The sequence below is a fragment of the Myotis davidii genome, unplaced genomic scaffold, assembly GCF_000327345.1.
Source record: "Myotis davidii unplaced genomic scaffold, ASM32734v1 scaffold189, whole genome shotgun sequence".
Lineage (NCBI taxonomy): Eukaryota > Metazoa > Chordata > Mammalia > Chiroptera > Vespertilionidae > Myotis > Myotis davidii.
Window position 1 is genome coordinate 7,273,139 of NW_006383017.1, and position 11,763 is coordinate 7,284,901.

The following is an 11,763-nucleotide window of genomic DNA, read 5'->3' on the forward strand; positions in this document are numbered from 1 at the left end:
GGGAAGAGACGGGGAAGGGCAGCCGGTCTCCGCGTTCTCCGCATGGAGACCGTTTCCCTACGTAAAAGCTTCCATTGATGTAACTGCACTGGAGAACTTGGAGTTATATATAGGATAGGAATATAGCAACAGAACCAGACACGCGCACCCAGGTCGCGCAGACCCTCTGTCCAGACCATGTTGTCATGTTCTGTGCTTTTTCTCAGTCTCGGAAAAATGACACTCCCATTCATTCATTCATTCATTTATTCATTGTATAATGAATCTGGTTATTCTGCTTCCTGTGAGACAGGAGTGCTTGATTCCTTAGGAAACAACTAGAATCAACACTTACTAACATAAAAAAAGGAACAGTCCTTTAATAAATATTTTGAAGCCTCTCTGGGCAGGTCCAGTAGGGCATTCTAGATATGGCGGTGAGTACGATAGAGATCGGCTCGTTGTGAGAAGGAAAAATAAACTTTCAAAAAGCTTTTCACCGAAAATGGAGGCCCAGCGGCGTTTCCTCTAATAACCGAGTGTCTGCCGCTGCGGGTGTTGGCGATAACCTGGCGAGCAGGTGCCCCCGCGGGGTCCGGGGTGGAGACCAGGGAAGGGCTGCGGGGAGGATGACGCGGGCGGGCTGGTGGCGGTGTTCCCCGGGAGGCGGAGGGAGGCGCCGCAGCCAGACTCGCGGGACGGTAGTTTTCCATGTAGATCTGCTGAGACTGTGTAAGCCCAGTCTTAGAGATGCAGACAAAGGAGTGTGTTACCACTTTCCAGGAATTTGCCTGTCTAGCCAGTGAGATCTCAGTAGTGGTGCTTTTTGTGTGTGTTTTTAAATCCTCACCTGAGGGTATGTTTTTCCTTGAGTCCAGAGAGACAGAGGGAGGAAGGGAGAGGGAGAGAGAAACACCGACTCGTTGCTTCCCATATGGGGCTTGAACCCGCAACCCAGATTTGTGCCGTGACTGGGAATCGAACCCACAACCCTTGGGCGCACAGGCCGACGCTCCAACCGACTAAGCCACACCTGCGCGGGCCTGCGCGGGCAGCAGCAGTAGTTCAGATGTCCAGCGTTGTTCTAGGAACTGGGGTGAGCTTTTTACACTCATCGTCTCAATTAATTCTGTCGTAGTTGAAGTCTTATTCGAGCTCTCCAAATGGCAGGACTGAGATACAGGGAGGTTAGAGGACTTGTCCAAAGTCACACAAAGGAAATGCATTTCATGTAGGTCAGTGCTGGAGAACAGATTCCAGCCCTAGCAATGCCGCCTGGGATTCCACGCCCTTAGCTGCTCCTTGATACACTCTCTGGAGTTAGGAGCAGCTGCTAAAAACAGGTGAGTGCCCAAGGTAACAGAAGAACAATGGTTTTAAATTTTACTAAAGTGTACACATGTTGGAAGGTATGCTTTTATTTTTTCATGTTACAGAGGTTGAAATTTAGGTCAAGGGGTACAAGTTTCAAGGAAGTTAGGTTTTATTCCAACTAAAGACATCATTTTATTTATTCAATACACAATCTAATGTACACCGTGCCATGTATTCTGGGCACTGTGATTACCCTTGGAGATACCATAGCAAACAAACCAAACCCAAAAGATAAGTACTCTGAGAGAAATAAACTGAGGTGGGATAGAGATGGAACAATATTGGCAAACCTACTTGATTTTTTATATTTATATTTTTTCATTCATTCGTTTTTTAAAAATCTTTATTGTTGAGAGTATCACAGATGTCCTCCCTTTTTCTCCCCCCTGCCACCCACCATCCGGTTCCGCCATGCCCCAGGCCTTCTCCACCCTATTGTCTGTGTTCATGAGCAATACATATATGCATATACTTTTCTTTGGTTAATCCTGACCCCGCTTTCATCTGCGATTCGTCAGTATGTTTCATGTTTTCATGCCTCTGGCTCTATTTTATTCATAAACTTGTGTTTATTAGATTCCACATATAAGTGAGATAATGTGATACTTGTCTTTCTCTGACTGGCTTTTCCCACCTATATAATCATCTCCAGGTCCCTCTATGCTGTCTCAAAGGATAAGAGATCCTTCTTTTTTACAGCTGCATAGAATTCCACTGTGTAGATGTATCACAGCGTTTTAACCACTCATTTACTGATGGGCACTTGGGCTGTTTCCAGATCTTAGCGATTGTAAGCTGTGCTGCTATGAACATAGGGGTTCATATATTCTTTGTGATTGATGTTTCAGGTTCCCTAGGATATATTGCTTGAAGTGGTGTCACTGGGTCAAATGGCAGTTCCATTTTTAATTTTTTGAGGAAACTCCACACTGTTTCCCACAGTAGCGACTCCAGTCTGCATTCCCACCAGCAGGGCACGAGGGTTCCTTTTTCTCCACATCCTCGCCAGCACTTGTTGTTTGTTGATTTATTGATGGTAGCCATTCTGGCAGGTGTGAGGTGGTATCCCATTGTTTTAATTTGCATCTCTCTGATGATTAGTGATGAACATTTTTTTCATATATCTCTTGGTCATTTGTATGTCCTCTTTAGAGAAATATCTATTCAAATCCTTTGCCCTTTTTTTCAATTGGATTGTTTGTCTTCCTTTTGTTGAGTTGTATGAGTACTTTATATATTTTTTGAAATTAAGACCTTATCAGATCTGTCATTGGCAAATATGTCCTCCCATACAGGGTTCCCTTTTCATTTTGAGGATGGTTTCTTTTGCTGTGCAGCAGCTTTTAGTTTGATGTAGTCCCACTTGTTTATTTTTTCCTGCCTGCCTCTTCTGTCTCTCCTCTTGAGTACCTCACTATTTCACTGACCTTGTAGTTCATCTACTCACCTGGCTTGTTGTACCATGAAACCAAAAACACCCCTACCATCCTAAGCTGCAGGTGCACATCCTCTGGCAGTGTTGGTGCTGTGCAGTGAAAAGTACAGACCGTCCTTTGCATGGTAGTGTAATGCTGTAAAAATGAAAGTGCAAGTGGAATCATGTGGAGTGGTCTCAGTGATGAGAGAAATGTTAATTTAATGACTTAACACTTCTTGTCAGTGTTAAAAATTAAAAGCTCTCGTCGACTGTACTTGAGAAATGAAAAAATAGATGCTATAATTTAAAACATGTAATACTCTCAACAATAAATATTTTTTAAAAGATTTTGTTTCTTTGTAAAAAATGTATTAAAATAGTTTGGGCAGTACTTATTGTCTAGTGATATAACTTATAATTCAGAACAAATATCTTTTTTATGCTTTGGCAGGGGTGTGTGTGTGTGGTGGCAGGGAAACAGGTGGTCTGCTGGCTTCAGGAGACAGCGGCCATAGGAAGGGCATTCCAGGTTGAGAGAAATCCAAGCAGGAACACAGAAATGAGAAGTTTCAAGACGTGTCAGGACAGGCTCAGGTTCATTGGAGTGAAATGAAGTCCAACAGGTAGCTTAAAACCGGCCCATAGATCGAGGTTCTTAGTTCCCCTTCCTGAGTGCCTGTTCCATACCAAATGTAACCCGTGAGTTAGGATTTATTTTATGAGGGATTTTGAATAGTTTCACTTTTATATGTTTGCAATACTCAACCAAATTTGAACAATACAAAAATTAACAAGATAGTAAAAAGTCTCTTCATCCTGAGTCTCTTTCCACAGAGGTAGTAACTTTTAGCAATTTAGTGTGTCTGCTTTTGGACTTGTAACTACGCATATACAAAGAGTCACACATTTCTTTGAAAGGCAGGATGATATAGCATATATTGCTGCACAGCTAAGTTGATTAACTTAATAATCTAACATGTTTCTGTGCCAGTGAGTCCAATTGACCTCATTCTCTTAAAGGCTGTGTGGCAACACAGTACTCAGATATACGAACTGATCTAACAAGATTCCTGGATTTAGGTTATTTCTTGCTTTTTAGTTACGATGCTATAGTAAATATTCTTGTATATTTATGCATATCTGTGAGTGAAATATATATAAATAAAATAGCTGGATCAAGGGTTTTATAATTTAAAATTGACATTTTACCAAATTGTCCTTCAGTAGGCTATCATAATTTGTTTCCCTTTATAGTGCCCATAACTATTTATATTTTTAATCTTTTCTAGTTTAATTGGGGAAATGTCTTAATTTGTTCTTATTGGGTCATTAATGATGGGGAAGCATCTTTTCATAACTTTGTTGGCCATTTATATTTTTCTTTTGGGAATTGCTTGATCTGGAGTTTTGCAATTTTTAAAAAATCTGCTGTACTTTTTTAAGGTTGACTTGTTGTACTCTCTAAAATATGGGTAGGAGCCCTTATAATCATTAATTCATACATTCTTCAAATAATTGAGTGCCTGCTGTGTGCTGGTGCTGGGAACATATTGATGAACATGACAGGTATGGATCTTACGATGTAGTGGGACATACAGACAATAGTAGGATGCTCAGTTATAGAATTAAGATTGTGATCAGCCCTAACCAGTTTGGCTCAATTGATAGAGTGTCAGCCTGCGGACTCAAGGGTCCCAGGTTCGATTCCTGTCAAGGGCATGTAACTTGATTGCAGGCACATCCCCAGTAGGGGGTGTGCAGGAGGCAGCTGATCGGTGTTTCTTTCTCATCGATGTTTCTAACTCTCTATCCCTCTCCCTTCCTGTCTGTAGAAAATCAATAAAATATATTTTTTAAAATTGTGATCAGTATTTGGAAACAAGGGGGTCTAATCCTAGACCTGGGGATTAGAGAACAGCTGTGTAAAGTCCAAGAAATGAGGAACATCAGATGACTTGGAGGAAAAGAGCTCCAGCTGGAGTTAGGGAGGAGAGGTAAAACTTCCGGAGCCTTACTGGATTTTGTCCTTTGTTCTGAGGCTGGGGAGAGTTTGGAGGACTTACAGGCTGGACAGTGGCCAGATGAATTGAAGTTTGCATTGTACAAAGGTGACTGCCATCAGGGTGGAAGTGGCAAGGAGCGCTGCAGGGCGATGCATGGGGAATGGGGAGGAGACAGATATCCAGGAAGCAGGAGCAGTGAACTACAAGCTTCAAGACCTTGTGGAAGAAAACCCCAGAATGTCAAGGACAGATGTTTCCCAGAGAAGCCACGTTAATATTGGGGCGGTGGGGGGGGGGCATTGGTTCTTCTTAGCTGAAGTTTAGGCCAGCGGCCTATGATGGTTTGCTTAGTTAAATTAGACAAGTGGTTTGGTTTTAGCACTGATTTTTCTGTTGTTGTGCAGCCTCCTTTTGAGAAATAAAGGTTTTATAGCAAGTAATTTTGACTTTTATCGACTCCCAGAGTAATTTCAAAGCACTAATTAGACACTTCTCTGCAGCCTGCCAGCACTTTTTGTGTTTTTTTAACTTGAGGTAGAATTGTGTATTTTATCTATATGATATCAAGGTCGCAATAAATTGTTATGCTGTACTAAGGCTTGCTGGTTGCCTGAATTTTGTTCTATATCTTTGGATTTTTGTTTAGTTCTTAAATTACCATTTTCAGTGTAAGCTACCATAAATCTTGAAACTAATCATTTGCCTGAGAACCTTTATGATAAATGATCAAAAATAGAACAAAATTCTCAGGCTAAAAAAATAAAATAATTTGGTAGAGTTTCTTGTAATTTAACTGACGTTGGCATGTATATTTTGTATATAATTATGAACAAAACAACACTGATGTAAAATTATAAGCACTACTAAAGTTTTTGTTTAAATCTTAAATATGTCGCAGTGTGGATAAATATAAAGGTATTCTTCCTGCTTTCTGTTACCTGTTTGTTTGCATTGCTGTTTTTCAGTCTTATGAATTTAAATGCCATTTGAGCCTCAGAAGTTTAAAATCTGCAGAAGCAGTTAGTAACTTTTGATTTATGTTTCACTAGTAAGTAGATTGAATCTGGTCATTTTATTCTCAGCAGATAAGAATTCTGATGAAGGAGGACCAGAGATTCAATGCATGCAAAGTAGCCTAAGAGAGCAAAAGTGTAATTAACTTATTGATTACAATTGAGGCGTAGATAGCAAGCACTTTCTGAACCTTCTCCTAAGATTAAAGAAAAAATTGTAATGAAGTGCAGAATGTTCTTAAGGAATCCAGTCATATCATACATTCTCAGCAGAATTAGCTCTTGAGCTTTGAGAAAATAAAGAGGCAGGCAAGATATTTTATTTACATACTGAATTTTGTAAAATGTTTCAAAAATAAATGAGAAGAAGGTTGACTTTTTTAAACTTTTCTATGGTACTTAAGAACCTTTTCCCATGACTTAGAAAAGGCTACCTTTTATCCAGAGAGAAATCCCATGTCATTTGTCATTGTTTTACTGCCACATGTGATTCTCTCCCAGCTCATCTCTGCTCTTTGGGGGGCATCTTTTTAGGTCCTTCACAGAGGAGACTTTCGTGGTCTTTGAGGTTCTGTTGTGTCTTTCAGGCCCATCATACAGGGTAGTATTAATGTTTCGGGTAATGTGCTTTTCTAGTAGAAACTAATTTTTAATATTTACCTATGCTAGTTAATGATTGGATTTCCCATCAGAGCAATTTCTTTTCTCCAGTGATGTCTTGCAGTGGTTTTGTTGTGAGTGGTAAGTAGAGCAGAGTGTTAGCTGGGTGCAAGCTCCTGAGCGTTCTGTAGCCCAAAAGATGGAAACAGCTGATCGTTTTGAACTTTGCCTGTATGTTTGAATAATACAAATTCTTCTGAGTCTACGTTTTGGAATATATAGGTTTTTAGTGGATATTTTAACCCTTTGAATAGGTAATATAGTCACGTGGCTCACACTTCACGAGATAGCACAAGTTGACAGTTCAGTGTAAGAATTCCGATGTAGGAGCCACAGTGAGTTTGCTCTCCACCCTCTTCCATCTGCATAAACTGGTTTCCATACGCATCTTCATATCATGCGTTTAGACCGTGTGTGTTGACCTTTCTTTGACACTGTTTGAGTTTATATTTTTTGAGTATCTTTTTGATTTGACTGAAGTGTAACCAGTTTTAAAATACTCTCCATATGCTCCAAGTCCTCATGAGGGTTAAACTTTTTGAAGTGCAGCTTTCCATCCTTAACCGTTTGACTGCTAAGGAGCGCTATTGCGCTCTTCTTATTTAAAACAAATTTATGTAAACAATTGGTATTTTTTAATTTTTGTTGTTGCAAAGCAATACAAGTGAGTTTATTGTATAAAAAGTGTTTTACATTTTTTCCCATACATGCGCAATTAGTGCCGCAGTTTTGGCATATGTCCGAAAAAATACGTCAGCAGCCAAACGGTTAAGCAACATGGTTTGCTTAGGGCCAGGTTTTAATGTCTTCTAGGAATTAGTTCTATTTCCCCCCATTTATTCACTTAATTAAAACATTTATCAAGGAATTTTCAAATATACACAAAATAGCAATCCTTAGATATGTGTTTCTTAAAATAGGGATCTAGATTCACAAGACTCATTACCTGTTTAAAAATAGAAGTCTCAAAAAAAAAAAAGTCTTACTGCAGATTCACCACTCATTGTTAAGAAGACAAAAATACAACATTTGATCTGATATGGAAATATCTCCAAGATAAGTTAAGTGAAAAAAAGAATGTTCAGCAGAGTGTTTATTGTATACACCTTTTATTTTTTTAAAAAAAGGAAAATAAAATACATATTCATATTTACTTGTATATGTCTAAAGTAACTTTGGAAGGATGCAATAAGAAAACAACCAAAGTAGGAACAGGAAAAGAGACTTTGAACCATGTGAAAGTATTAAAAATATAGCACAATAATGGTTGTTTCCCCAGGAAAATCTCTAGATTTAGGTAGCAGGTCTTTGGACAATACCACATTTATTTAGAAATAAATTGTAAAATTCACTTTAAAGAGAAACATTTATTTAAAAATTTACAATTTGAAAGTATAGTATAATAATGGTTGTTTCCCCCTGGAAAATCTCTAGATTTAGGGAGTAGGTCTTTTGACTGTGCCAAATAGTCCATGAACTGACAATTATGAGAAATATGCTTTAAAGACTACCTTCTTATCCCTACCCCAAATGGCAGAGAGTTTATTTTATTGTAACCTATTTTCCCTTTTCTTCCCCCACCCTCTTTTTTTAAAGGCTGGTGGGGTAGCAGGTGTCTCTGTTGATTTGATATTATTTCCTCTGGATACCATTAAAACGAGGCTGCAGAGTCCCCAAGGATTTAATAAGGCTGGTGGTTTTCATGGAATATATGCTGGCGTTCCTTCTGCTGCTATTGGATCCTTTCCTAATGGTAAAAATTGTATTGGTATTCTCCTGCTATAAAGCCAAGATAATAGGATTATTTTCAGAATGGTGGGTGGTGGCACTACATATAGAATTTCTTACGTGTTGGGACTTATCTTCTGAATTTGTTTTCCATTCATTAACCAATTATTTTAATCAGCTGTAGATCCCATTCCACTGTATTTATATTAGAAAAAATATGAGCAATCTTTTAAAAATGGTTTTTGTTGTTAACATTTCCAGTTAGCATCCTTAAAGTGTTCTAACATTAATTGTGATGCCTTAGAGCAGTTTCTCAACCTTGCTTGCACATTGAAATCTCTTGAGAAGTTTTAAGAATTGCTGATGCCTGTGTCACACCCAGGAGTTTAATTGGTCTGGGCTTCGCAAGGTTTTAGTAGCCTCCCAGGTGATTCCAGTGCGAAGGTGAGTTTAATAGCTGCTGCCTCGGAGAGTCTGCTGAAGCCGATGAATCTAAGAGGCATTACACTTTTTTGTCTTCACAGAATTGCTCTTAGCTGATGCAACCAATTCTGCTAACCTCCTCGATACTCTGCTCCCAGTGTCTTGCTAAAGTCACATTATATGATGTATGGCCTCTTATTCTAGAATCAATATCATCTGTTTTACTCAATCCACTTGTTGGTATACTGTACTTTTTTCAGATATTTACCTCATTTTAATTGTTTATTGATGTTTTGTGTGGCATTGGAAAGCAACCAAGCAAACAAAAAAATCACCACCACCACACACACACAATTATAGAACCTCTGCTGTAGGAGATTCTTAAATCCTGGGGTTTGATTTCTTTTTTCTCAAGATAATTTATGAGAAATTCTTCCATGTTCACTTGACATTTAGCTGTCCATCTGTGTCCCCACGTGAGCACAGCATTCATGTAGAGGTTTGTGGTGCACGGACAGCACAATGTTTTGGTCCCTTTGTTTCTTTCTTTTCTCTTCCCCTTGCTCCATCAGTCCTGAGACAACAAACTGTTTTGAGATTACCCTTGAGTTTTTATTTGTCGCAATGCCTTCAGTAATTGATTATAGCATGTCATTGTTGAGCCCCCAGTCAGTGATAACTGTGTGTGTGTGGGCGAGGGGCAGGTTCCTAAATCTGACCACATTGCAGCCCTTGATCGCCGGGGCCGATTTTGTGAAGTCCTGTTGCCTGTGTCCTGCTTCCAGTGATCTTGATTTAATTGATGGGCTGTGAGCTGGGAGTTGGAAGTTTAAATTAAAAAAAAATCTCCAGGTGGTTTAATAAGCAGACAAATTTGGGAATCTTTGAACAAGGGAATTGAAAGGCATACGTTACTAAGTACCTATCTTTTGTTCATCAGTTTTTGTTTTTAATCCTCACCAGAGGATATGTTTAGAGAGAGGGAGGGAGAGAAACATGTGAGAGAGAAAAACATCAATGGGCTGCCTCCCGTATGCGCCCTGACTGGGGATCTAATCCGAAACCTAGGCATGTGCCTTGACTGGAAATCAAACCTGAAACCTTTTAGTGCATGGGATGATGCTCCAACCAACCGAGCCACCTGGCCAGAGCTGTTATTTTTATGGTATCTCCATCATTGTCCTAAAGATGTCTTTTCCTTACAGATTGCACCTAGGAATCACTGTTGGTAGGTGTAGCATGGTCCATAGTCTGCAGGGCACATGGTGCTCCTTTCATCTCACAGCACTGGTTTAGATTCTTGCCATCAGGAGTTTATGTACAGAATGTGGTTTCAAATTTGTGTGTGTGTGATACAGTGGTGCTCTTGGCAGGCCCCTTTATTTTTTTATTTTTTCCATCCACAGAACATCACTGGATTGGAGATGCTGGCTAAATAGTGTCAGTTTCAGAAATGGTCTTTTTGGTTTTCTGTAAATTGTTGGTGAATTGAAATTTTCTATGTGGCACTTTTTTTTTCCTGTTGCTTTTGGTTCAAGTCCTAGTCTGAGTAATATTCAGTGGTGTTGGGGGCAAGTTCCTCAGCCAGGGACTTGACCCCTCTGGGTGTAGGAAATTGGAACAATACACGGGTGACAGTAGGTAAGTGGGACATGTGTTATTATGAACGAAGTAGCCCCAAACTGGCTCATCAGTGGCAACTTATATACATGCTCAAACAGAAGAGGCCTCCTGCCAATTAGTGCAGCTCGTGCTACATTAACATAAGCAGGGTATGTAAGGTTGCGCTTGCGCAGTAGTATGTTGCTCCTGCTGAGTCATTGCCCTCGTGCATGTGTAGGGCAAAGGGGCCTTTAACATAGTAATACTGCTTGCTGTGTCCTTGGCTGCTTGCACGCGTATGGTGAGTAGGCCTTGAACCTCCATTGGATTCTGGTCAGGGCCCGGCAAGTGGCTGTAGCCTTTTTTTGAGAAGGTATTCTGCAGGGGTGAGTTGTAGGGGATGGAGGGGACTGAAGGTCGAAAGAGGAGACAAAAAGACCTGATTATGACAAGGTACCCCCTTTAGAAGGGAATGTAGAAAAACCATAGCAGTGGTTTTTTTGGTTTGCTTGTTTTTTTAAGAGCTACAAGAGGCTGTAGATATCAGGTAGCCCACCCCCGAGTCTTTGTTATAACTTGCCTAGAGCCTCATTTGGAACCTTATTTTGCCATCATTTCCAATTGGCAAGGGCTTTCTTGGGTGTCACCCAGGAGACGTTGGGCTTACATTTCTAAAGGACTTGGTCTATCATAAAAGTAGCAATATGGTCTGACCAGGTGGAGGTGGTTACCCATGAAAATCTGGAACTTTTAGCAGTCTTTCTCCCTTCTCCCAGCCGGGGTGGGAGGGTGGATTGTGTAGCAGGTGGAGGAGCTGTTCCCGTTGTATTTTAATGAGTGGGCTAAAGGAGTGAGTGTCTCCTTAGGAACCACCAATGGAAACAGGGACCTGTGTTGACTATATAAAACTGCTTTCATGGGTCTTTCTCTTCGGGGGACAGGTGCTTCCATTGATGTGCGTTAGTTACCAGCCTGAGGAGTGTTGACAACAATAAAGCTTCACTATCAAACTCCTTTCCTGTGTGTTTCAGACTTTAATGTGACATGTTCAGATGTCTTTCAAAAGATGAATTTGTCTTTCATTTATTTTCTGTGCCTTATCTTTTGTGAAAGTGATGAACATGCTTTGGTTCGCGATACATGGCAGGCGGTAAAGCCTCTGCAGCTAGATCAGTGCATGGTGATAGGAGTAGCTGTTGGAGATTTTGATTTCCAGTTTTAATTGTTTCCTTGATGTAAAGTGGGTTGATGTAGTAAAAAGTATCCATGGTTATTTTGGATAAACAGCAATAAAATATCACGAGATATTTTATTTTGTTAAGGTTTATGTTTGTAATTTTAACCTGTCTATACTGATTCTTTTATGTTTGTATAGGGATATTTTATCCCTTTCTAGAAAGCTTACTAAAAATGTCAAGTGATTTGTTAGTACAAAATGGTAAATACTAGGTTATCTATGAGGCTCCTTTGGGGCAGGTATCATGTCTTCTGCATTTTCATAAGGCCAGGGTCGGGCATATAATATGGGTTTGGTAAATTCTGCAAAAGTGAGGAGAGTAGGGAA

The 11,763-nt window shown here is 39.9% G+C and overlaps 1 protein-coding gene across 4 annotated transcripts in view; it reads left to right on the forward strand.

The window, feature by feature from the left end:
• The window catches only part of SLC25A26 (solute carrier family 25 (S-adenosylmethionine carrier), member 26), a 53,148-nt gene that overhangs the window by 657 nt on the left and 40,728 nt on the right, over positions 1-11,763 (forward strand). For all 4 annotated transcript variants that reach the window (XM_015558238.1, XM_015558237.1, XM_015558239.1 and 1 more), the window contains exon 2: positions 8,043-8,199. In XM_015558238.1, coding sequence (XP_015413724.1) covers positions 8,043-8,199 — 157 coding nt within the window. The remainder of the gene's footprint in view (positions 1-8,042; positions 8,200-11,763) is intronic.